Here is a 27437-nt window from a genome sequence, read left to right as displayed (position 1 = left end):
GAGGTTTCTAAAACTCATTCTTTGAGGTTTCTAGATCTAGCATCACCAGTGCACCTCTCTCAAAGGCCTTTCCTAGTTGAGGGAAAAACAGGGAGATGAACAGCAAGACTGATCAGTGCCTGAGTTTCCTTATGCTTCCACACATGACTGAATTAGGCCAGTTTTATGTAGTGTCTGTGTGGGAGATAGGAAGGGTATTGCAGCCCTTCAACTACGTAAGAGCATGCTGGTTATGTCTAAAATTATACAAAAGTACTGGTTGGCTGCTGGAATGGGCTCCTGTCTGGTTATATCATGGTACAGTGCAACAGCCCTGAGTTATATTTATACTTGGCTCAGAGTGGCTTTTTGCTATAGCACTTGATATTCAATCCAATACATATATATATATATATATATATATATAAGACTTTATATTTCTGTTCTAGGTAGTGCATTTATTTCTGTCTTATTCCTAAAGAAGACCGTGAGGGCTGCAGATATAGTGGGTAAGTGTTTGCTAATATGGACATGTGTGTGGCCATATGCTTAGCAAGCTGAAGCTCTCATGCAACCCCCCACTTCACACTCCTACTTCCCAAGTGAGTGTTTCGAGGCAGTTACTTACAAAATTGGGAAGAAGTGACAAAAAGAGGGAGAATCTTCAGTGCATGTGAAACAGGCTGCACTCCCAAATCCTCCGCGCTTATAGCCATAACTCGTTCCTTATGTGTCCTTTTGCTCAGATTTATTTTCATAGTCTGTTTTTACTTCTGAGGTTGTATTTGACGTTATCTTTATAACGCAATTCTAATAAAATTAATGATATTATTGAGTTATTCATTCAAATAGAAGGGTTTTTTTTATTTCTTACTGCATAGATATTGCACAAAAATTGAAGTTCAATTAAAAGTGGCAAATTCCCTTTTGGTATTAATTTTATCACTTCAAAGAGCAAACAATCATGTTGTCAAGAGTTCTGTTGGGAAATGTGGTCTTCATTACAAAAGTATGTCATATTTATGTGTGTGTGTGTCCAAGATTTTTTACATATCAAAACTGCCCTGCTTGTAATACTGAGAGACAAGCAGATTTCAGAGTTTGGATTTTGCACCAAATATTCTCAACACAGAGAGTGCACCTGATGGGTACCTGCCACGGGACATCTGGTGTCACTGCAGAGCTTCCAGCATCTAGGCTTGATTGTCCACACTATATAACAAGTTCATCCCAGCTGTTTTCATGAATGTTTTGGAGAGATCCATTCAGAATTGTTCCAAGAATACTATATAATATTTATTTAGGTTTGAGATCCAAATTTGCCAGCTTGGCTGCTACGTTCAAAATTCCCCCTCTCCCTTCAACTGATCGTGTTTCCCTTATGGCCTTATAACTGCGGGCTGTTTTAACTAGTGCTCAGCACTGATTTATTTTATTTCTGTGAGTTAGACTATGCAAGAAGGATTTAACAATGTTGCTACATTCCATAGGAATGAGCTGTATGATGGGAAATATGGTGATGTTTTTGCAAGCACATAAATATAGAACGGTGCTGCTTTCCCAAAGAAACCGTGTGTGATAGCAGTGCCAGCAAAACCCTCCTCCGGATGTGCTTTGTTTTGTATTCCTGAGCATTGTACTCCACACCGATTTATGGGTTTGCCAAGAATGTTGAAGATTGCTTGGAAAAAAGAATTGATTAGCTAATATCTTCCCTAATCCAATACAGCTTATGAGCTCAGGATCAGCTCACTTCTATCTAGATAACTCAGTGAACATCTGTGTTTGTCAGCTAGCTGTCCACAAGGCAGAACTTCCAGATTTTTATTAAAAGCACAATAATGCAAGTTCAACCTTGAAAAGGGGCCCCAGCAACCCAATGGCTGAGCAGCCTTTTGCAAATCAGCCTTTTATAAAGCAGTTCATAGGTCTGCAAGTGCAGCGAGGAGTGGCTGAAATAATGGCTTCCTAACAGCTTTGCATGAGCACTGGACTAGAATGTATCTGTAGCACTTAATGTTTGCATGGCAGGTTTGTCACTGGTGCAGATCTCAGTGGACACAATGACTTCAGGAGAGCAGTGTGTTTATGCTGGTTGATCATAGAATTACCCAGGTTGGAAAAGACCTTGAAGATCATCAAGTCCAACTGCAGCCTAACCAGTACCCTAACTCTAAAAACCCTCCACTAAATCATATCCCTGAGTACCACATCCAAACGGCTCTTAAACACATCCAGGGATGGTGATTCAACCACCTCCCTGGGGAGCCTATTCCAGTACCTAACTACCCTTTCTGTGAAGAAGTTCTTCCTAATATCCAACCTAAACCTGCCCTGGTGCAACTTGAGACCATTTCCACTCGAGATGAGGGGAATGGTCCCCTGATTCTGTCTTAACAACACGTTCTCCCAGGTTAGAAGTTTCCGTGACCTGCTTTGTGCCTATGAAGAGTACAAAAGATCAGTTCTCTTTCGCAATGCACTGGGTGTTAGAATTGAGCATACATGAAAATGTGCTGCTGCACTGGGACCCTAATCCATGAGGCTTTACTGACAGCTTTTTATTTTATATTTCCAGAATTCTTTATGCTTTTAATAAAAACTGTACTAGATAGATCCACAGACAGTCCAAATGCTTAAGCCCAGATCTGATCAAGAAGACTTCAGCTTTCTTTTAGAAGCTGTATCTAAGTGTGCTGGAGAGCAAGAATCACCACACTTATGCGTATTAACAAGTCATAATTTCCTTTTCTCTGAAGGAGGAAGTCTGGCAGTTGTAGGGATGTACTTGTTGGTGACATTTGCTCCAAATGTACCCCAAGAGCTCACAGCAAGACGAATACAGAAAGACTTAGTGAGCTGGACTTTTTTGGTGTATGTGGTGAGTATTTGGTTCGTGTTTCTGCCTAAATCAGAATAACAGGGCTTTGGGCAGCAGAAAAACTGCTGCAGCAGGTACAGGCATTGTTCCCTGCATGGTTTCCACAGGAAAGTGAGCTCCAGCCTCCAAGCTGAAAATGTGCTGAACAAAAATATGTGTGCATGCCTCACTGTCTGCATATATAAATATTAGTTACAGTGCTTTTCTGGAATGTAATGAAATTGTCCTTTGAAAATAGTCCTCTGTTCTTTTATATCACTCCATTTTATCTACATGCTGCTGAGTGCCCCAGAGGAGCTTTGTATGGAGCTGAAATGTGGATAGAAAGCCTGTCTCACTGCCATTCAGATTCATCTGAACTGCAGTTTGAATTAAATGCAAAAATGCCATTTTGGTTAAACGATCCACATACAAACTTCAAATCCCATCCATCTCCTTTGATGTATGTAATTAGCATCAGGAACAAAATAAGAGTGAACAGCAGGAATTTCTCTCTCTCTTCCACTCCGGAATTCTGGAAAATTTTTCCTCCCACTGAATGTAAAAGATGCTTCAGAAGTGGTTACTTTTTTTCTCGCTTGGGTTAGATTATTAGTGCCCAGGTTTCTGTTCAGGAGGGAGCTGAGTTAGAAAGCCACTGAGTAGGCAGACTGAGGGTCTTCATGCTTCATCCAGCCTGCAGATTTAAAACATAAATTAACTACTCATTGAGGGTTCTTATTGAGCACAAGGTACGTGATAACACAAAACAAAAGTTGATCCTCTTGCTCTATTATTAGTGCACTTTTAAGGCTTCTTAAATATGATAATCCAACATAAGGAAAGAAATTAATGGTCATGCTCCAAAGACATACATAACATAGCATGCACTTTAGGTTTAGGTAGCAGATTGGCTTGTGAAGGCAATGCCTAGGAGTATTGGGGTACTCAGAAAGGCCATGGTCAGCTTTGGCAAGAGCTTCAGCAAGTCCATGTAGCTAACAGAGGGAGTTGGGACCCTTTAAGGAGGCAATTCAGAACAAGAAATTCAGTTACTTCTTTCTGGAGCACCCTCTCTTTTTCCTAATGAAGATACTCTTCAACCATGTCCTTCCACCTATAGGTACCAAACCAGGCTGTCATTCTAGGTACAGAACTACTGCTTCACACTTTTCATGTAAAGAAGGTGGAAGGAGACAATTTTCCATCCACCCACCATGAAACCACAAACTTCTGTGCCATATGATGTGCACGTTTTCTTAAAGCCAGCAGGTTGCTGGAAAAGGGCTTTTCCTCCAGATTTCATTTCAGGAACAGTTAATAAGAACACAGCTGAATACATAAGAAGACTTTATTATATTCTTCTTAGGAGAAAGTATAAAGAAGTGACAGGTAACCCCTGGACTTTCTTTCCCTTCTTTTCCCTTCCTCAGCTGGCATCCAGTTCTACAGCATTGGTTGCAGGGGAGAATGGAGCAACTACATAGCAAGTGCTCTTGACTCAACAATAAATCAAGTTTGATTTGTTCCTTTTACTCCCTAGATTAATTTGAGCTTCCCATGTCAAAAGAAAAGGGAAGAATTAGAGTCCCCGCAAGAGACCCAGGGGTACCAGCCTGATGTGCCTGGCATGCTGCTGGAAGTTCAAGCAAACCCTGCTGTAAATACTCTCTTGGACAAGGAATTAGCACTTCATATTTGTTTGTAAAATTTCTAGCACAGGTTGGCTGCTGATATATAAAAAGGCACAGCTACAGCAGAAGTTGCTGAGTTTCCAGTATAAATATATATAGAAAGGAGACAGTGCAACAGTATGAAGCAGTCCAACAGTCTTTCTAAAAGTAGTCCTGAAGTATGGTCTGCAGAGGAATACAAAGCCCTGATGGTACAAAATGTTCTGTGTGGGTGATAAACCATCCCCATGTGGCTCACCACTGGCATCAGTGGAGTTCTGCAGAAATAGCCTGCGGTTCCCATGAGACAATTATGAGCCACCTTCTGAGACTTTGCATTCATGTCTAAGTGGGAACCACTATCCTAGCTTGCTTTCTTTTTTGTATACATACACTTTGAGTCACTGTAGAAGGCGTCAGTTATGGATGAAGCTTTTAGAAACAGGAGAGTAGTGAACGCTGGATTGCTAATTTTCAATATCTGCAAAATTGGTTTCTGTTTTTCCTTCAAAGTCCATTCTGGTTCATTGGTGCCCGCATTGCTGTATGTCCCAGAAAAACAGCTGAGGCAGACAATGTGGTATGTTGTTCCAGGTGCCTTCTGGTAATGCTTAGAAACATGGGAAACATCACAACTATAAAAATGTTGATGATGTGGACCTGAGAAGACTTCAGTACAGATAAGTTACAATTGTAAAAATGACTGTAAACAAGTCGAGTTCCTTCAGTTCTATAAACAGAATATATTTAAGTTAGTTGTTAGATTCTACGTGTTTCCCATTCCTGGTTGCTGTACTTAACACAACTGCAGCTAACATCTGTGGAAACTGAGTACCATTTGGGGTAATTCTCAAGACAACCCAAAGGCAACAGCCAGAACACCCCCAAGAAGGGTCCCAGTCTGCGTGAGGTCTTGTTAGGAGCCATGCACTCCACTTGTAATACAACTCAGTGCAGTGCAGTGGCCTCCCCTTGTCTTCTGATTAAGGGGTACCTCTTGATGGGAAGAACAGTTTGTCTGCTGAGTAGCAGGAGGCAAGATCTGATACTTTGTATTTCATGCTAAATGCAGAAAAGGAGAGTTGTATAAACTTAAATAACAGCCCCGAGAAGAAACCATCAGCCTTCTTCGTAGGCTCAGCTGCAGCTGAAGGCATTTCTCTTTTCTTGCATGGTGACTGGATCTCTTAAAGCTGTCTAGGGAGTACAGAATGGATGGATACCTGAGGTACAGCTGGCTGCTTACATCATGCTGTCTTGTGTTTTTTATGCACGCTCTACACAACCAGTCTGAGGGGCTGGGAGAGGCTATGGGTTCTCAGGTTTACACCAGGGCCATGGGAGCAGGTCCTGCAGTGCCATGTCACATGGTGCCATGCCCCCATCATTGAGCCAGGTGGCCCAGCCACATCCTGAGCCAGCATATCATGGAGGAGGAGTTCTTGGACATCTCTGGAACTTCTTTTTAGCATGAGGACCTTTCCACATCGGAGATATTTATTTAGCACAGCTTTCTTCTATTCCATTAGCATTTGTTTGCTGATTAAAAAAAAAAAGAAGGCAATTTGAAGGCTGTTGTAGCTGCAGCTGGATAATGTGATATTTCCCTCAGGCCCTGAGATGCGTTTGCCAGTGGCACAAACAGTGAAGCTGCTACCTTTACTTTTCCTCTTGAGTTCCCTCAAAACCATTGCAGTTTTCCACAGGGAGACCAAGATGAACTCACAAGCCTGCAGTTGCTAACATGTCTTCTGCTTTGTTTCCCAATTGAGACATACCCAGTGTTATACTGCGGAATGAAGCTGGGTAGGCAGCTGAGGTTCCTTACTGGGAGGCTGAGGCAAAGGCCTCATTCTACCATATGGTGTCCCAGCTTTCATCCCCACAGGCACACTAGGAGTGTTGTTCTGGAAGGAGAGGAGAGCAGCATTCTGTAAGAGACTGCAAAGATGATTGAACAATGATTAGTCCAGAAATGCTTTTGTTTCTTTTAACCAACAACAAAATGCTTTCAAACATTTACCAAAAAAAAAAAAAAAAAAAAAAAAAAAAAAAAAAAAAAAAATCTTAGTCTTGTAAGAAATGTTTGAATTTCTTTGAAGAATGGTAAAATGCAACCCAAATTTGTGCTGGTACTGTGAGTTAAAGCAAACCACATCCTGTTCGCATTTTTGCACACTAATAATCTGGGAAGAGCAAGTGTGGTAGAAAATGTTTGTTGCTAAATGCAGCTGACAACCTCTTACTTGTGCACTCATTTTCCATGATGAGAAACTTGCAGTCTTACATTGTAGGACTACTGCTGCTAACTGTTCTGTTCCTTCTTTTTAAATAGCAGCAGAGCAACACCCAGATCTTCTCTATTGTAGTGCTGTGTTAAGAGTGGAGGGGCTGTATAAGATATAAAATAACATGGTAATGATGGAACCAAAGGGGTAGAGGAGAGGTTTTTCTTTGATTTTTTTCACTAGTAAAAGAGTGACATTAATCACATTCAATACCAATGACAATCTCATTTTTTGTCTTATTTCCCCCGTTCAGTTCCTTCCTCATGTGCACAAACTTCTCTTTCTCCATCCAGTCTCTCAGGCCAGGGGGCTCTCAGCACCCCTCAGAACTGAGGCCCCATCAGTCTTGTTTTCAAGAGGTTTTCTGCACTTGGGATTTCTGTTGACTTTAGCCAAGAGGGTCATTTTGGGCAGCTATGTTAAGTGTGGTAGGAGAGGAATCCCCATCCTTTTGGGATGCTGTGGAAGCTCAGTCACTCCCTGGAGCCATTCAGTTCCAGTAAGCACAGAGAAAAGCCTGTTGGTGGCTTGGGCAGCTGGAACAGCAGGGAGCTTCTACAGAGGTGGTGATGCAACGAGACGAATTAACATCAAGTCTGTAAATTTAACCAACTGTCAGATGTTATTGAGGGAACAAGTCTGGACCATGCACAGCGTGAGTAAAAGTGCTTCAGCAGCTGCATCTGTCCTTCAGTGTGGTCTGCTGGTGTGTCACTGAGCTTTTCCAGGTGAGCTCCTGACAGGTACCCTGCCATATGAGAACTGCCACAGCAAATAAATGTTTTCTCCATGATGATGTATGGCAGAAAGTCAGAGCAAAAAGACTGGGTTTGGGGGGTTTTTCTGAGCAGGGCTTGGGAGAAGGGCAATGAGGTCAGCAAGCATAATTCTGCACATTTTGAGGAGTGACACTAAGAATACCATATCCAGAAGGGGAGACTGCTGTTTCCCCAGGTAAGTGCCTTACTCTAAAGGAATTAAAAACACAGAAGTTCTGCAGAAATTATATTCAGTAAACATAGATATCTTTACTGTCACCTTAAAAGTCTTCCAATGCTACCTATGAGAAAATATAGCTAGAGGTGCAAAAGCATGATATTCCAAAGACTTTGAATGAAGCATTTATTGCAGTTTTGCGGCTCTAACTTTCTTCCCTTTTATTTCCAGATTTTAGAAATCATAATATTCTGCATTCTCCTTTATTTTTACAAGATAAAGGCTGTGAAACACGTCGTGGTTTTGTTAATGATGGTGGCACTGCTGGGTAAGAACGTATTACTCACTTTGATGTTCCCGTCAGTCACTTGATAATTCCTTGTCACCCAGACTCCCCAGCCAGTTTAGATTAGGGTCACTTCAAAGGGGAGGAGAATCACTGAAACATTTCACATCATTTTACTGTGGTCTTTTTGAAGTGAAAGCCAATTACGGAATGTAGTTTCTGTGCTTGTTGCTGGGGCTAGCTCTTTTTAGAGAGCTCCTTATATGAATATGGCGTGTGCAACGATGCTCTGAAGCTTTTTAAACCAATGCTTTAGATCTTGGGAAAGCAAACTGTTTGAAACTTTGTTTTGTGAAGCAGAGCAGGATAGCTGAGAAAATCAACTTTTTAAGCCAGAGTAGTTTAAGGCTGTGTAAGCACTCTGTAAGCGTATCCTGTGATACTCTGTGTCTGCATGGAAATTTCTATTTCACCATCTTTCTAGAAACACAATAAGAATTCAGCAGGTCACTGAAGTTTGCCCCCTGATTAACATTGCCGCCAGAAAATAATCAATACCCAGAGAAACAAGAGAGAGCATTTATTAGGCATTTCATTAAAGTCAAACTGGAACCAGTTATGAAAAATATCAGGAGGGGGCCCTTAAAGCTCCCCTGCAAGAAGGCATACATTAAGAATTTGTCACTGCTCCATCTCTTTTCTCGTCCTTGTCAGCTTGTCTATGACACCCTGTTGGTACACCATCTCCATACACACGTCCACATCAGTCGCCATTCTGTCAGACTGTCCCTCTGCTGCCATCTGTCACACAGCAACAACATGTAACAGAATATTGGTGGGAAGGTTCAGCCTCTACTGCCATAGCACCCACATCTGCCTCTGATGTCATGGGCTGACATAATCAAATAGGAGACATTACTGTTGGAGAAGCCCTTGTATTTTCACTGAGTTCTCTAGATGGATGTATCAGCCTGCAAAGACTTACAGATTGTGTTTCTCATGGAGCTGGTCAGAACAGTTTTGATAAAACTGAATTTCAATAAAGTCTGTTGGTGATATACTGTAAAACCCATGCAGATTTATGGGCTGCATTCTTCCGGACTCCTTTCTGGCTTTTCACTTAGCTGAGAAGCTCAGACTTCCTTTCATATCTACCTTTCTGGTACTGTCCCCCTACTAAATTTCCCATCACACTGAACATTAGGATCAGCTGCTCTGCAGAAGCCTTGAAGCCTTCCTTCTCCCTGTATGAAGCAGAGATCGAAGAATCCCAAAAGCCATCAGTGTGTTTGACTGCTTCTTGGTTTGGAAGAGAGATTGTGAGTCCAGACAACTCCTAGCATAGAGCCTGGCAGCTCTGGCAGAGCTCGCTGAGCTGCCCACTGGTTTCCATCCTCACAGTGTTCCCAGACAATGAGTGGTTCGGCGTCCTTGCCACACAGCTGAAGAACTCAGGATGGATTTCCATGCTCATCTTCCACAGTCTGGGTCAGACCCAACAGAAGGGCAGCTCTGGGTTGAGTCTAGAGGAGGTGGTCCATCAGGCTGTGGAGCCCTGCGTGCTTGCTTTGCTGTGGAGCCTGCCAGTCCCAGCACCAGCAGTGCCAAAAGAACATATGAGGATGCTGAGCATCAGAAGTTCTGGAAAGCCCAGGAGGCACTCAATGCTTGGACGTCCCTGCAGAGATGCACTCCTTCCTATCTGACATTTCTGCTGGGCACAGCCATGGGGATGTGAGGGAGGGTTCACACCCATCCCATGTGTTCCCTGCCCTTGGAGTGGTTGTAGGACAGGCAGGTGAGGAATGGAGTCACCATGCCCAAAATTCTCAGGGCAGCTCATGGAAGGGGATTTCTGCCTTACCTAACATCTGCACAGATTCATTCCTGGTGAAGAGTTCACATGAATGTACATGAAATGTAGAAAGAGAAGGCAGCCTTTGTGTTCCACTGGATGTGGAAGCTACTTCCATTATGAAGAAAACACAGATCATGAAACCTGCAAATGTTTTACTTACTGTAAGTCTGCAAGTGCATTTGGTGAGAATTATCTTACCTCATGCATGTACTGGGACTTATCATAAGTTTTGGGGAAAATATTTCAGATTAAAGTGGGATTTCTGATTTTCCTGCACTAACAGCCAGACAGTGTCATCATTTGTCACTCTAGCCTGGAGAAGCTTGGAGCTTCTCTGTCTCTCTCAGAGACTGAGAAACCATTTCCTAGGGGTCTGAAACCTATTCCAGGTCTGTTTGCTAAAAGAGCATTCCATCTTTTCAAACAAAACAAAGCCAAAACAAAAATAACAGCATAATCCAAAAAGCGCCTTCTTGCTTTTTCTGGTTTGTTAAAATTATAAGAGAAGGAAATGAGCCTTTTATCAGAAACTATTTTTCAGCAACTTTTACTTAGTTGGACAATTCAGACCTCTGGTTTTTACCTGGAAGTGTTCTTTCCGGAACAATAATTCTCTCTGTTGCAACACAAATCTTGGTTATTATGTGGGCTGCTTGGTGGGGGCTTTGTTTTTGTGTTTGTCTTTTTTTTGTCTTTTTATCATAAGCCCCAGTGTGGGTCAGGATTTGACCCACCCTGCTCACTGTTACTGTTGTGTTTGGTGAACTTCTCCACCTATTTCAATTACAGAGCAGGAAGCAAAGCACTAGGTGCAAAGGTTGCCATTAAAGGAATGAATTCCATGATGGTGAGTAGGATCATCACAAGTGCATACAATTCCTAAACTCACCCTGAACTTTTGGACTTGCTGCTAGAAAAATGCTTGCAGTCAAAACCTCAGACCCAAATCCATTCTTCTTCCCCCACCTCCCCTCCAAGCCCCTGCTCTGTACTCTTTGCACAGTACAGCTTGCCTTGCCAATCTGAATTTTGCAGCAACAGGAGGATGAATCACACACGGAAATCCAACACTCCCAGCTCTGGAACTGGGTGGAACTGGATCCCAGCTGGGGAGCAGCGTTCCTGATGATGAATTACCTCTCTTCAAAGGTCACCGCTGCACCCTGACTCTTCTTACCATTATCAGTTTGAGTTTGTTGTATTTTTTCTTACCGTCATCACAGCCTCCCTGGTTTAGCTTCAACAAAGCAAGAGTGCACTCCAAAAAGAAACCTGAAGTAGCTCTTAGCTCAGCTCTCAGCTCCTTTTCTAGAAGATGTGTGTTGCAAGACTTCTCCAAACTGCTGACACCTATACCAAATCCAGACCTTTCTTTTTTCGTAATGCCCTGATGATTGAATGGATTAAAAACACACTATTCTTAGATCTTAAGACTCGCCCCCCTGACATGTAGTGCAGACCCTGTGCTCACTGCCTGGACCCTGTTCACAACCTGTGGGGAGAGTTAGGTGCTTGGTGATGCAATCCCACAGATCAGCTCTGACCAGCTCGTCTCAGCAGATAAATCCTGAGGGTGAGAGGTTATTTCTGGCTACCGTGTCATGTGCAGGCTGCTAGTAGGTGTGCTGACTTCTCTGAGTGGAGAAGGAGGCCTCTCATGCTTGCACAATGCAACAAGGGGTCCAAATTAGCAGCTGGGGCTGAATAAAAGATGTCTGGCAGATGTGGAGGCTGTTTGAGCACCTCTGCCCACCGTGGAGGGCATATACTCAGCAGCAGAAATGGATGGGGTCTTCTTTGAACCCAGCTCAATTTCTGTCTCTCTCACACACTGTGTAAGATTTTATTAGTCTGTTACCTCTGCTACGCAGAAAGCAGGGAGACTTTGGGCAGATGCAGGGTGGCAGACATCAGTACTGGAAGACCTGCAAAACACATCAGTAAAGCACACACAGAGTTAAAGCTGTTCTGAGCTGAGGCATTAGCTTAGCAAATGTTTATAAATCACACCCTTGGCTTTAGGTGCCCAAATTCCACCTCAGCGTCTCTTAAGGCATCAGTTCCATGGCACATCTCTCACTGATGCTCTGAGGTCACCACCGTGGGTCCTGCCCTGTTAATCCTTCCCTTTCCCTTTCAGCTTCATTGACTGTCATCACCGTGAAGGCTGTGGCCAGCATGATAATGCTCTCTGCCAAGGGAAAAATGCAGCTAACTTACCCTGTTTTCTATATCATGCTCATCTTAATGGCAATTTCTTGTGTTTTCCAAGTCAAGTAAGTGAGTTTCTCCATAACTCCTCAGCTTTGTATCTATTTATCTGTCAGTTTTTCTCAGCGCTGACGTGGCCCCTAGATACAAATTGCTCTTCAATGTGGCAAATTCCTGGCAGAACCCTGACAGATGTATGAATTCCCTACAGCTGATAACACTGTTTATTTAGGCTTTATTTCTCAGTTCATAATTGATTAATTAGATCAATGCTTCCTCTCACTGTCACCTTAAACAAAATTTGGCCAACTGTGGTTCTTATTTCAGCACAAGTTTTGAACTCATTACGTGAAATTTATTTTCCTGATATTTTTTCTTTATTAACTTCAGAAATCTTCAGTGCTGAATAATCAAATGGCCGCATTTACCCTCATTTTACACCTCTTGTCCCCAGCTCATGCCACTCATTGTACTGAAGAAGAGTTTACCCGCACTTTCTCCCTGTTTCTGTTAACATGTGCATGCTGCTCTCTGCTGCCTTATATGCCTGTGCTGTTTTAGGAAATAGCTTCTGGTGAGCGGGGGACATCAGAGTTTTCCCTGCTGGCCTCTGGCCTGTTAAGTGATTGTTTCATGCTGACTTTGCAGATTGCCAGGGGTGGCAGCCTGGTAAAATATGACTTGCAGCTGAACAGAGGGTCCCTTCCCTTTATGCTTCAGGTGCTGATAGCATCATTCAGTAATCTCATCTAGACTGCTCCAGTGCTTACTTACAGGATTATTTGCTGGTAGAAGAGCCAATCCAGCTTTACTGTGGCAGAACATACCATTCCCACGTGGAATCAGAAAGTCTATGTGTTATTGTGCAGTGACTCTCCATGGCTGACTCGGGAACTCCGCCATAACCAATAGTGGAGTGATTTACATCCAGCTTGTCTTCCCTGGGGCAACAACTCAGGGCATTAAAGTAGGAAATAAAAGTTTGGTAAATAGGAAGCTGCTGAATTAACCTCTCCATGCCAACAATTTCATTCTTTCTTTTTTCTGGGTCAAAATGAAAATATGCTCATTTTGTTTCCTGGGCTCCTCAACTCTTCATCCTTCCTCTGTTGGAAGCATTTGCTAATGGAGACAATGCTGTCAGTTTACTTTTTTCATTCTCAGTTTCTTCTCTTATTTTATTTGACTGTAATGTCAGCTCACAACAACCTGGGCTGCTGCATCCTCGTGGTCTCAGTGCTGGGTCTCAGTATCACTATTTTAGTCCCTGTGACCAAGCTTGTTGCAAGTGGGAGAAAATAATGAGGTGTTTTCAATGACTTCAAAATCCTGACTATCCTGTGGATATGTAGGATTTCTGTATTTTTAAAGCACCATGGAGACTGTTCAACAGTTGCTAAAATAACCATGCAATTACTTTAATGGCTAAAACAGATCCAAGCTTGGATTTTTACTGTTCACATATATTGTACCACTGAAACATTTAAGTGTGGTTCTTTTTATAGGTTTTGAATACACTCTACAGTCTTCTGATTTTTCTCTTTCAGTTTGAAATGCACCGTTCCCATAACAGACTATCGGTGCATCCAAGAGCTCATGCTCATGATTCATCACTTTGTGGGTAAATGTTGATGGTTTTGGTCTCCTTACAAGTGGGTTAGTGCTTGGCCTTCTTTGCTTGCTGATGCAGAATGTGTGGGCTGCTTCACGGCCAGTATCTCAGTGCTGCAGGTTTGTCTGCTGTTCACACTCTTGTGACTGCAAATTCTTGCTGACTATTTTGATAAGGGTTTGGGCTGCCTTTCTAAGGAGAACAGGAGTTTCCAACCCAAGGAGCACAGGCCTGGAGCCACTTTCCTGGACTTTCCCAGTGGATCTGAGTGTATCTGGGTGCGATTGCATGGGGTGATAAACATGCAAATGCATGCTTTAGCCAAGTTGGACTGAGCAACAGTTCTATGAGGACTTGCATATGTATGTCCATGCTGGAAATATATCCTTACCCAACTTTCTTAAATTAGAGCAACTTGTCCCTGGCAGCACTTCTTCCAAGAGCTGAGGCACACCATGGCCAGCAATATCCTACCATTCCTCCCTTATCTGTGGCAGGCAGTTTTTCCAGGAGTGCTTCAAATCTCTCTCTTCAAGTCTCTCCAATGGCAGTCCGTGGCCAGAAGAATCCATTCCAACTTTCTTGCTTTGCTCTTTTTGTTGTTGTTGTTTGTACTCTGCAAAGTCAAAACTGGTAAGTAAATTCAATACACTTACCCATCTGTCAAAGACTATTTGCTCTAGTGGTAAGAAATGGTCACACTGAACTGACAGAAGCCAGCTTAACCTTACTTAAAGTGTAATGAAGTTCCTGTAGCCAAGTGGTGCAATAACACTTGTTTTCCAGGTTCTTAAATCAAGCAGTGCACCTATATGAAGCAAGAACAGTTGTGCCCATTAACTTTGTGTTCTGCACCACGAGCGCCATCATTTCAGGTTGGTTTCTGACCGCTGGCCTCTACAGAATGGTTTTCTAAACACTGAGTTTTCAGACATTACTGTCTGTAGACAGGACCACAAACCAGTCACATTTCTCTCCACAAAAAGTTTTTCCTAAGTGACAGGTGTTTATGCTCTGAAAAATGAGCCGGTTCACAGCGTTCAAAGCAAAATAAAAATTACCAAATTCTGGCATTTCCAGAATTGATTTGTACACTTTTCTGTGCCTTACTGGCTCACTAGAATTACCTGCATTCATCTTAGCCCCATCTTGACATTCAGCAAATGCATTTCCCATGTGCACACCAACCTCCCCGTATCTGAGCTGGTAGAGTAATTTTAACAGCCTGGCAAACTGCTCAAATGACAACCAGCTGTGCTTCATAGTAGTTAGTGTATATTCAGTTTCAGAAGGTGGAATTCTAGGTTAAGTGAAGGAAATAAAATGACTCCAAAGACATTTTTAAGCATTTAGCATTTTATTCTGGGTGAGAACTCTGAACTCGGTGCTGTTAAAGAGGAACTTCAGATCTTGGAAATGGTGTAGAGTGGAAGAACATGAGCAGGGAGGACAACTAAGACGCTGCATCAGCAATGAGCCAAAATGATCGTGTTGTTATAACATTTATGACTCATTTTAACACACACCGGGGGCTTTCCTGTCATTGCTGCGCAGGAGTTTCTCATGCAGAGCTGCCATTAATGAGAAGGGGAGTTAGCTTCGTGCACAGATTGCCTCGGCACCTGCATTAGGAGGCCTTCAGTTTGTGACTGAGACTTTTGCCAAAAGGGGGTTGCATTCTTGCAGCCATATGGGGAAATTGGCCTTGTGCCTCCATAAGAGATCAAGTACCTATTCAGGAATGGCTTAATGGCTTTGAGACTGGATACATATGCATTTGCATCAGGTTAGTTAAACCAGTGTAGGACTTAGAGAACAAGCTCTGCTGAATCTTGCTGGGATACTGGTGGAAGATACCTCCTCTTGTGATTTCCCCATCCCAAGCTGCAGCCTTTGAAGATACAGTCACACTTCAGTGGCTCTGGTTCACACTCTGGTGTTTCTAAGCAAAACTATGCTCATCAGTGGTTTAAAGCAAATACACTTGGCTGTGCATTAGGGCAGCTGAGATCCAGATACACATCTGGCTCTGTCATCTCCACTGCAGAGGTGCTAATTCCTGTTTGAGGGGTGACCAGAAAGAGTTAGTGATCCCTTCAGCCAGAAAGATTAGGCAAACTTGGCTGCTGGAGCCCTTAACTTGGTGCAAACACCAGGGACACAGCTAGTTATCAAAAACCTGTTCCCAGTTGGAGTTAATGTGTCCACGCAGTTGGAGTGGCTTAATTAAATCCATGAGGAACCTGCTAGTTGTATGCCCATGAGTTAGACTTTGAGTTTGACCTGCACAAAAACTGTTGCTGACAATGCAAAAAAATACCTGCATCTGTGCAGTAACTAACACAGCACACACTCCAGCCTGATAGACTAAATCTTCTCCAGTCTCTTGCAGTACCTTGAGAAAGACCTGATAATGGCATAGGGGTATATAATACGAACCCACCACAATGTGTATTAATACCATATTTGGGATTTTTTTGCTCCACTTGAGCATGACATCGCTCCTGACCCTCCCAGCTGTAATTCATATCACTTGGAATCCAGTCAAGATCTGCAATTCTTGTTTCTGTCACATTCCAGGGGTCATATTTTATCAGGAATTCCAAAGTGCAGCTTTCCTGAGTGTGTTCATGTTTCTGTTCGGGTAAGTGTATCAGCCTGCAATCTGCACAAACGCTTGTACTGCAACAGCATTGCCTCATGGAACCTCTTCTTTTCTCAGTAAGAAGAAGCCCATCTTGTTATTAAAGTATTATGGAATAGTAGGATGAAAAGACATTAAAGGAAAGACTTCATATCTGTGCTATGTGATTTTGGAGGCCTGGTTTTGAATCCAAATAGGTAAAAATGTGAGATACTTATGAACTACTACCATGACAAGATGACAAGCTAGCAGCAAGTGTTCCTCCACTGCTCTCCACCAAAGATGTTGTAGGGCTGCTTGTACCTATGTGAGAAATCTCCCATGGCACGTTCCACCTGCATGTCCAGCTGCCCTTTGAAGCCATTAGATGTGGGCATTTAGAGGAGTTGCTTGCCTACAAGGATCTTCCTGTGCCAAGGAAGCATCCTAAGAAGTTGTTAGAATACATGTTTGAAAAAGGCCCTTAGTGTTGACAGCCAGAAATAAAATGGCTACCAGCACAGCAACAGCTCAGGGGAGAGAGGTGAACATTCATTAAGGATGGGAATTAAATGGTTAAAAGCATCTCCCAGAACTATGGGACCATCTTGTCCCCTTGCTGTCAGACAGATGGGCTGACAACTGCAGACATCTTCGTCCCCTGCAGTAAGACTTCAGAAGATGCCCAGAACTGCAGTGTTGCATGACTATGGGAAAAGCGAAAGAAAATGGAGATGAGCAAATCCAACCATGGATTTGGCAGGCAGGAGGTAGTGGTTGTGTGTCCAACACAGAGTAGATAGGAGATTTGTCCAAGCGTAGCGGTTTCTCATTGCTCCTGGCTTACAGCTCACCCCTGAGACATGCAGTCAAGTGAGAAAAACAACAGAGATGTTGATTGTCTGCAACAAGCCCGAGTTGTTGATGAAATCGCAGATGCTGCAGTACTAGCTGAGGTGGTGTGTGAAGATTTGCTCAGGAATCCAAAGGTTGCGGTCTCACACTCACAGGTATTTGATTAGGTATATGTTACTGAAAGCGTCATTTTTCTACAAAGCCCTTGGAAGCAATTGTAAAGTTCCAGGAGGCACGAACTAGTCTGACAGGAGCCCAAGATGAAGGTTCAGAGCTGGCAGCAGCAGAAGGTTCTTTAAAAACAGAACAGCTTGTGTTTGTAAATCCTTGAACAAAATACATGGGTAAAAGTTCTCATCTCAGTCGCAGTGAACTTTTTCTAATAATACGATGCCACTGTTATTTTGCAGGTGTCTCCTGTCTTTCCTCAGTGTATTTGTAATTGCAGTAAATAAAAAAGAGGAGCATTTACAAGTTCCTTACATTGACTGTGGATGTATTCCCGGTAAGTAGGACTTTTTTTTTCCCCCGTCTGTTTAAAAATGAGATATCAGATAATGGAATGACCTAGGAGAGTTGAGTCAGAAATGCGCTCTAGTCGTATTTAATAAATATACTGTTCCCTTAATTTCTATTCCTGTTCCCAACAGATTTTTCAAATAATTTTTCAGAGTTTTTCCAAGCTATTGTTACAACCGGTCAAATGAAAACAATGATTACTAGAGCAAGGAATGTTCAAATGATGGATTGGTTGGGGGATTTGTTTTATTAAAATTTTTCACGGAGTTGTTGTTTTTCCCTTCTCTCACCCCATTTCCATAGGACAAAAATTGACAGGCAAAATACAACCAGATTCTTACGGTTCATGCTATGGCACTTTGAATAATAAAGATGACTCCGGGAAAAGTCAAAGCTGAAAGAAGAAGGCACCTTAAGTTCTGCTTAATGAGAGGAATGCCACTGGAACAAGAATCAGCAGCACCTTTTCATTGGACGTACTCACATAGACATTGAGTTCCTGCACGTTGATGAGTCATACGTTATTTAATGCTGCTTAGTTTATCCCCTGGCTGTTCCAAATGTGTTTTGAAGATAAAGAAAGCCTTAAGAAAAACTCAATAACCATTAATGAAACGGAACATTCCCAAAGTATAAATGCCTCTTAGTAAACGAGTAGGGATATTTTTAGACTTTTAATTGCCTGGAAATGCAAATAGGCACATGACGGGATTTTTAAAACTTGTTTTTGAAAACCCCCAGATGTGCATAGATGCTTAAGGAGAAAGATGAGAAACAAAGAGGAGTTTTGTGAGAGACTTCAAAATTTTCTGCTGTATATCTGCTGCCTTTAAAATTCTGATCCTGCTTGCGCAAGAATCAAAACTGCTGGCATATATGCAGTATGCACAAAACCTGTACACATGTTTTTACTATGTGCAGAGGGAAAATCCTGATTATCTTTTTCCATCAGACTAATTCTCTTATCTTCAAAGGACATAAGCACTTATCTGAGGTGGGGGAAAGAGAAGAGCATTTGTCATAAACCTCGGTGCACATGCATGTATTTGCAAGGTACTGGGCAGTCGTGTCGCATTTTATAGCCTTCCCATGTCTTGTGTACTGGGCTGGACTGGTCATATTTTAAATTAGTCTGGTCTAGTCTGAGGCTTAGCCACTGTTTTTAGGAAAAGAGAGTTTTAATGAAGGAAGCGCAAAGAGAAAATGAGGGATCCAGGCTTCGTCTCTTGATGTGTATTCCAACACCCTGAAAAATCTCTTGTGCGATAGCTTGAGTGATAAAAATATGTGTAAAATCTTGGGAACTACTAACCAGGGAGGAGAGGGTCGTGAGACCCTGGCACAGCTGCCCAGAGAAGCTGTGCATGCCCTTCCCCTGAGGTAATCAAGGCCAGGTTGGATGTGGCCCTAGGCAGCCTGAGCTGGCAGGTGGCAGCCCTGCCCATGGCAGGGGGTTGGAACTGGGTGGGCTTTAAAGTCCCTTCCAACCTATATCATTCTATGACTATATGGTATTGCAGAAATACTCCTAAAATATAAACTAAAGCAAATCCTGCACCTTTACTACATCCATGGCATGAGGAAAGCTTGTAAAACATGGGGTCACTGGAGTCATGACAGCAGCACAAATTTTCTTTCATTACATGGTAGTTTCTCCACATTTATTTGAAGAGATGACAGCAATGGGGAACCACAGCAGTGCTCAGGTCTGGGAAGTTGCAGTGTCCCCCCAGTCCCAGCCTCTTGGAAAGAAAACTGCTGCTGGGCATTAATGGTGTGCCCATCCATTCTGCTGGTATATCTGGCCTGCCCTAGCTGACACTGCAATGCTCACAAACCTCCTCTGAGAAAGAAAGTGCTCTTGAAAAGCATTCAGTAATAGCCTTCACATCTTGGACAAGATACTTCTTTTGGGATTGGATTAATCTGCTGTAATGAATATGGGCAGTAGGATGTGCAGATTTTGTTTCACTGGGATATGATGAAATGAGATCTCCCTTTTTCTTTTCCCGAGTAATTGTTTATTTCATTCTAAAATAGGTAGAGCCAAAGATCCATGAGATGGTTTCACTTCAAACAAAGTGCACACAGCTCTGTAGATTTTTCTATACAGCAATGTCCCAGCTGTGAAATTTGCAGAGCTGTTTTTTACCACGGATCTTTTCCATCTGGCACAGGACAGGGCTCAGTGTCTGCACCTTGCTTGTACCAACTGACTTCCTGCAGCCTTCCTTTACCCTCTTGTAGCTTGAGTTCAAGTTTCTAAGGTTAAGAAACAAAAGGTACCAGATTCTGTATGCTTTCTGCAGGGAATAAGGGCGTATCTCTGTGCCTCCTATGCTCCTTGCCTCTTGTATGTCAAATGTAAGTAACTTTCTGATTCTCAAGTGAGAACATGTGCTAAAGATGTAAATAGGAGGCCTATAGTTTTTCATTCTATGACCTGAGGCGTAAAGTGGGACATGATTTATTTTTGCTTCTTGTTAAAATTAGTGGCCTTGGGCATCTTTCTGAAATCTGCCTCTGTGATTCAGGAGGGCTGAAAGAGGGATGAAGGAGGGATCAATCACATCCGTGATTCAGGAGGGATGAAGGAGATTTCTCTTCCAAGTACGAAGTGAAATGTACAAACCCATAGCAAAAGTTATAATTGATTATTAATTTTTTTATTTCTTCTCAAATATCATATCTTTCCTTCATGTGGGTTTATGCAAAACTGTAAGGGTTAAAAATGTTTTCTGTAAGCTTGAATGTAATTAGAATTAATTCATAGAGGAAAATTTTGGCAAGAATTATGTGCAGTTAAAACTTGTGATTAGACATGATTTTGGAAATGCGAACATATTCCAACAAATTAACATATCACAGGGTCAGAGAAATGTGGTGATGATAATTTGTTACTGCTCTGCAAAGAAAGGGACATGATTTGTTTCAAGAATCAATTTCTAATCAGTGCTATTTTCAGGGTGGTCAGGCTGCCCAGGGAGCTGGTGGAATCACCATCACTGGAGAGACATGTGGATGTCACACTGAGGGACGTGGTTAGCGGGCACAGTGTGGGCATTCGAGGCCAGGCTGGATGTGGCTCTGGACAGCCTGGTCTGGTGTTGGCGGCCCTGCACATGGTGGGTGATTGAAACTGGATGATCATTGTGGTCCTTTTCAACCCAGGCCATCCTGGGTTGGCTCTATGATTCTATGATTCTATGGATGGGCAGATGGTTGGACATGGTGACCTTAGTGGTCTTACTCAACCTGAATGACTCTGTGATTTTGTGATTTGCCTTGTGATGTTTAGGTGACAAGTAGCACAGAAATGCTTACTGAAAAAGAGTTTGGCTTTTTTTCACTGGAACACATAAAAAACCTCCTGAAACCCTTCTCTTTACCGGTGAGTTATTTTCTTGCAGTGTTTTTTCCTGACATCAAATACATGTGCCAGATACAAAATGTGAAACTTGCACCTGCAGACTGAACTTTCTTGAGCAGATGCTCCACAGGATTTGAGGAAATAAAACTGAAGGGAGTCACAGAGGACACTCTGCATCTCACGTGGTCCCTGCTGGCTAACAGACCAGGACCAGCAGGACTTACTCAGTGCTTCTTACACTACTGGTCAGCTGCAGTAAAAGATGAAGTATTAACTGGCCTAGAAATGGGAACTCTGGGGTAGAGCAAGGCAGTCTGGTTTTTGCCACAAAAAAATATCAGGATGCATTTCAGTTATCAAAGAATAATCATCATCATCATCATCATCATCATCATCTTGGACTGGATTCCTACATCAGCCAATGGTAGGAGCCTGGCATTCACCTGTGAGGCTTGGTGCCAGCTCCTCACTAACCTGGGAGCTTCTGGTGGCATGTAAGGGCTCTGGTCAACTAAAACAAAAGAAAGAAGATCGGACTTCTTAGCTGGAGCTTCTTTGCTTTGAAGCTGTGGTGATGATGCAAAACCCTGGGCCAGACTCATTAGGCCATGGATAGTGAGCTCTATGGGGCTGACGTAGGCAGCTCATGGCATATGGAGAACCCTGAAGGCAGTGAGGAGCAGGGACACAAGCACCACTTTGCATAAGGGCTGTTTTTTGTTCTCCAATCACCATTTGCTATAAGGCGCATGAACAGTGCTAGAAGGATGGACTGCTACCAAATGACCCTGCTTCTGACCTCAAAACGGTCTTCCCTTGCAATCTCTACTCCCAACCCACTTAAAGGGTCTTTGGTTGCTTGTAGAGAAAACTGTTAAGAGCGGGGTGCAGATGATTAAACGAAACTGTCTTTCAGTTTGGCCTTTGTTTTTATCCTTTGAGACATGACCTTTTCTTGTTTATTTTTTTATTGTTTGTTTGTTTATTCCTCTTGGAGAAATCAGCTGGGCTGCATTAGCAGCTGGCCCAAAGGTGATAAAGGCTAATTACCATAATTATTATTGGAGGGCCAAGCTGGATGTTGTACAGCATGGGATTTCTTGAGGAGAAAAAGGTAAGGAAAAGCTCAGCTCTCTGGATTGGCAGAAGTATGAGAAATTCTGTGTTCGCAGTGCTTCTGGGTTCTGGGACAGTATTAGAGACATCAGTGAATAAATGGTGATTCTAGATATTATTGAATGTGTTCTTAATTTTTTTTAACTGATTTGGAAGTGAAGGATGGCCATTCTCTGCCTAGATAGGCAAAGAGAAAATCAGATTGAGATATTGGCAGCTGGGAGTTGTTTCAACCTTTTTTTAGCTGGAAGAAGCACACAGGCTCCTTCTAACCATTAAGTTACTGAGGGGCAGCACTGGCAAATGCACCACTACATATAAAACAGTTATGACTGTTAAGAAGGGATTCTTGTCCCCTTGTCACATCTGAAGCTGTTCAGAGGACGTGACTTCTTAGGCTGTGCATAAACGTATTTTTGAAGTATATTGAGCCAGTCTATGGACTCTGGCCCCCTTGAGCATCCTACTGATGCCTCTTTGGTGTGCACTTCATGCAGAACAGTTGTGAAATCAGACTGTGTTGTGTGTGTACCGCAGGCTTACTCCATAAAAATACCAGTACTGCAGCACATCTCCCTTAACCTAAGGAGAGTTTCCATCTATCAGGAAGTTGTGAAAACCTACAGACTTAGATAATGTTCTCTTTACTTCTTGATTGCCACCAGCATTAGCAAAGCCAGTTTTGGGTATGCACAAGAGCAGAACTATTGTCACCTCAGGAACTTCCAGCCTCAACAGATGAGACCCTGCATAAAGAGTTAGAAGGCTACTCAGTAGGTTTCTAACGTCCCAGTTTTGCTGTTAGGCCCCTATAGTTAACTCAAGCCTTTCAGGGGGAAAGTGCACTTAGTAATATAAATTCTGCAGAAGCATTTTGATTGCCGACAGACATGACCATTGATGGTGGCAGGAAGCTTTGCACAGACACAGAGGAATGGGATCAGGAGACTGGTAAGCTACATTGGGCTCCTGGACAACTGGCTACGGTGCCAACAGGGCAGTGATGGCAGTTCTCAGAGCAGCGCTGCTGTAGAAGAGCGATTAGACAGGTGGCTTCAACACTCACTGTTCAACCTGAAGTCGATGTATCACTACAGCTGGCAGCACTAATACCTTAAACATGAAAGTGGCCTGTGGTTGCTGATGAAGGAGCCAATTTCTGTATTTTGCTAGGTCACACTGGGGAAAATGGAAATGATTGATTTAAGCTTCCAGCACAAATATGCACTTGCCAGCTCTCCAGTTTGGAGATTTCCACTCTTGGAATAGGCATTGCCTTGCCTAGATGAAATCTTTGGAGCCTGCTGCCAGGTCTTTTGCCAGAATCATTAAATGGGTTGAAAGAGCAGCACCGTCATTCGTCTTCTATTTGATAGCTAGTGGGCATACATCCAGAGCAGCATTAACACAGGATCAGGACTTTTCTCTGTGTTTAAAAAAAAATGACAGTGTTTTTCTTGAGCTTCAATAGCATGTGCACAGGCCTGGGGCCTCATGTTGTCAAACGCACTGTGGTACACTCAGCCAGCAGCAGGGGAGAGAGCCTGCATGGCACAGAGGCAGCTCGTTAGGTAGTCTTTGCCTGTCACTGGAGATTACTGCCAGTAACGCATCACATGACGACGGACTGCAACACCAAAGTACTTCTGTGCTGTCTTCCAAGAACAACTGTTCTGTGTTTTACAAGGGAAAGGAGATGAGGAATATTATTTAACATTACTAAACATCACAGTTCCTCATGTGTTTATTTTTTCCAAACAATATCTAACAGCTAATTAATGAGCCTGTCCTGGAAACACCGCCTGGGTTCCGGGAGCGTGGATGAAGTTGGGTTGCAGATAGGAGAAAGCAGTTTGCTGCCACCTTACCTGGCCTTCTGCCTGCTCCAGGCACTGCTGTGCAAGGCCCACATGCAGGAAAAGGCGCTTTGTCCTCTTCTGCAAGTCAAGTAAGAGGATGCACGGCCGCCATTAGCAAGAGGACTAGCAGTGAGTCATTGCTTTTGAATTGTGCCTTATGTCTATTTTAAAGTGTCTGGATTTAGCTTGCAGCTATTTGTCTTTTACCAGTGATTTAAAGCACTTGGTGAGTCCCTCTAGTAAAATACAGTAAGATGACTTGGGCTTTTTGCCGAGCCAAACAGACGGACCTTTTAAGTCTCTCACCATCAGACATTTTTGTCAGCCTCAAATTGCTTTCTGTGGTTGTCTTCTGCTCTATCTCCATTTTTCCAGAGTCTAAAATTGGCTTAATGAGTGCCAAATATGGTGTAGAAATCAGATCCTAACACCACTGACAAAGTAGCACAGAGCAGGGCTGGAGCCAGAATGCAGTGGTTGGGGTGCCTGGCCTCCTCCAAAGCTGAGCCTGGCCCAGCTGCCATCTCTCCCAAGATATGCCTAGGTTTTTTTTGCACTATAATTTAACAGTGGCTGTTTTGCACTCACAGAGATGCAGCAATCTAGATAATTCTCAGCAACTTGACTTCTGAGTCATCCCTGAGATTGGTGGTAGTCCAAAGAGGTGTCCAGGAGGCTCAGCACAGCTGGAAACCCTGAAACTGAGTGGCCCAGGGATGGACAGGGGAGTGGTGGCACTGTGCATTAGAACTGTGGAATCACAGCAAAGTTTCATTTGAAAGGGACTCTTGAAAATTACCCTGTCCTGCCATGGGAAGGGCTGTTGTTTGCCAGATCAGGTTGTCCAATTATGAATGCTCCCATGGATGGGGCAGCCACAGCTTCTCTGGGCAAACTGCTTCAGTGCTTCACCACTCTCACTGTAAACAGCAGCAGCAGGAAGCAACCTCACACAGCTGCCCTTTTTCCAGTGCCAGAGCAGCTTGAGCTCAGCCCAGATTTGAGAGCAGTGTGATTTTTTAGCAGCCATTTGAGGTGCAGTAAGTAAACAGAATCATAAGGATAACAGAATCACTTGGGTTGGAAGGGACCCTTAGAAGTCATCTAGTCCAAATTCCCTGCAGTGAACAGACACATACAGCTAGATCAGGTTGCTCAGAGCCCCATCCTCCCTGTCTCCAGGGATGGGCATCCACCATCTCCGGGCAACCTGTGCCAGTGCTTAAATATGCTTATTGTAAAAAAAACCAACCCTTTTCATTGAAACCATTTCCCCTTTTTCTGTTACAACAGATACTGTTAAATAATCTGTTCCCTTCTTTCTTACACCCCCCCTTCAGATACTGAAAGGATGCTATCAGGTCTAACCAGATCCTTCTTGAGGCTGAACAGCCCCAGCTCTCTCAACTTGTCCTAACAGGGAAAGTGTTTGCTCCCTTACATCATTTTTGTGGCCCTCCCTGGATATGCTCCAACAGGTCCACATCTCTCCTGTACTGAGGACTCCACATCTGGATGCAATACTCAGGTGATGTCCCACCAGTGCAGAACAGAGGGGCAGGATCACCTCCCTCAGCCTGCTGGCCACACTTCTTTTGACACAGCCCAGGATACGGTTGTCTTTCTGGGCTGAAAGGAAGTCTCTCTATGTGGAGACAGCCTGCCCAAAAGATTGCTCTTGCTTCAAGATTGATGACAGCTCACCAGAGAATGAGTGCTTTAATTTGTGATACATAGCAAAAAGGTTACTGCTCCCTCTGCCTCTCACTGCTCACAGTCTCACAGGGAGGATGCATTTTGAAAGCAGCAGCTAAGTCATCTCTCATCTGAGAGGATGTGAGCACCTGATGGCTCAAAACAGAGTATCGGGTTTTGGTATGGCAAAGAAATGCATTTGTATTTGAGATGATTTTGGGATATATTTACAAATCTTATTCTAGGGATATAGCACAGGGAAGGCACAGCTCTTTTGCACTATGAACAGTTTGAATTATGTGTTTTGAGTTGTTTGGGGTTTTGTTGAGCTTTTTTTTTCAGTAATCTAAAATTAACAGATTGATAAAGTCACATCAATCAACCCAAGGTAACCTGTGGTGGAATTCTTCATTTGAAAATAAATAATAATAAAAAAAGCTGATTTTACAGTGAAGGCTTTGCAAATAAAAGGCCATGCTGGAGCACTTTGAATGTGATTATGGTGACTCATATTTTTAATGGCTTTTTTTTTTATCTTGCAAATGGCTTCTTTCCAAACAAAGTCCTACAAGGCCTCATATAACAAACAAGGGTTACTGCTCTTTTCCACACATAACATGAAAAATATCCTTCAGTGGAGCAGAGCGAGCTGCAGCCCATCTGCTGTAGCTTGGCGTGGCGCGGCGCAGCTCCCTGGCCATTACACATGCCTCTCAGTAAAGCAAACCACCTGTTTCCTGCGCAAGATTCCGCCCCGAGCGTCCCGAAAGCTTCTCCCAGGGTGAAATCCATCCAAACCGCTGATGGGGGATGACAACCTTGGCATTCTCTTCTGCTGCATTTGTTGTTATGCTGGTTGTTGTTTGCCGAAGGGCTCCGTGGACTTTAGTCTTCTTTTTCATCCAGACTAGAAAAGGGCAGGCTGTGCCAGAGGTAAATAGACTCTTACTTTCCTGTTGATCGTGCTGCCTTGTTCTTCAGCTGTGGTTGGCAAAGGCTTTGCCTGGGAGCCCCACAAGACACCTTTGGAAGATAGGAAAGCAGAGAGAGACATTTTGGGACAAGCTGGTCAAGGAGGAGTCTGACCACAGACCCCTTCCTCAATTCAGGGCCTGATGCTGCAGACGGCTGGACTTGGCCAAGCCTTACATGAATCTCATGTGAAATAAGTGACCACGTGAACTCCAGGGGTATCCCAGGTTCACCAGATGGTTCACTGAGACACTCACAGAGAGACAAGCTGTAATTCTGCCAAGGATGTGCTGAGCACAAAATGGCATTTCCCCCAGCTGCTGGCCATCACACTGGCCAGGCTACAGCCAAAGCCATTACATAGCAGCTATGATCACCCTATCAGCTTAACTATGGATGAAGGGAGGTCTCTGCTAATCTCACTGCTGTTGCTCAGAGCAGATTAGGGACTGTTCTCATAGCCCCATCCGCCAGCTGCCTTCAGACCACAGGGATGAACAGGGCTCCTGCACATGGGCATGGCTCCAAAGGACTCAGCACTCTGTAACCCAAGTGAGGTTAGGGCATGCACGACTCCAGAGAACGTCTTGTTGGTGAGAACACTGATAAGAGCTAGGACTTATAGACCTTCAAGAAGAGGGTGATGGGGACTGAGGACCCCCAGGTCCAGCAGGTGTCATGGTGGCACTTCACATAGAACTTTATAAAGCATACAGGTCCTGTTT

At 43.4% G+C, this 27437-nt stretch overlaps 1 protein-coding gene across 3 annotated transcripts in view; it reads left to right on the top strand.

Annotated features, from left to right (window-relative positions):
• NIPAL2 (NIPA like domain containing 2) overlaps window positions 1–21088 on the top strand; it is a 46568-nt gene extending 25480 nt beyond the window's left edge. For 2 of the 3 annotated variants that reach the window (XM_015856136.2, XM_032442806.1), the window contains exons 4-11: window positions 429–488; window positions 2739–2860; window positions 7968–8064; window positions 12021–12156; window positions 14490–14578; window positions 16284–16347; window positions 17592–17686; window positions 18004–21088. In XM_015856136.2, the coding sequence (XP_015711622.1) occupies window positions 429–488; window positions 2739–2860; window positions 7968–8064; window positions 12021–12156; window positions 14490–14578; window positions 16284–16347; window positions 17592–17686; window positions 18004–18098 (758 nt within the window). In that variant the 3' untranslated portion in view covers window positions 18099–21088. The remainder of the gene's footprint in view (window positions 1–428; window positions 489–2738; window positions 2861–7967; window positions 8065–12020; window positions 12157–14489; window positions 14579–16283; window positions 16348–17591; window positions 17687–18003) is intronic. The other variant, XM_015856137.2, reaches the window with a different exon arrangement.
• The last annotated feature ends 6349 nt before the right edge of the window (window positions 21089–27437 follow it).

Source organism: Coturnix japonica, chromosome 2, assembly GCF_001577835.2.
Source record: "Coturnix japonica isolate 7356 chromosome 2, Coturnix japonica 2.1, whole genome shotgun sequence".
Lineage (NCBI taxonomy): Eukaryota > Metazoa > Chordata > Aves > Galliformes > Phasianidae > Coturnix > Coturnix japonica.
This window is presented reverse-complemented; position numbering and strand designations above follow the sequence as displayed.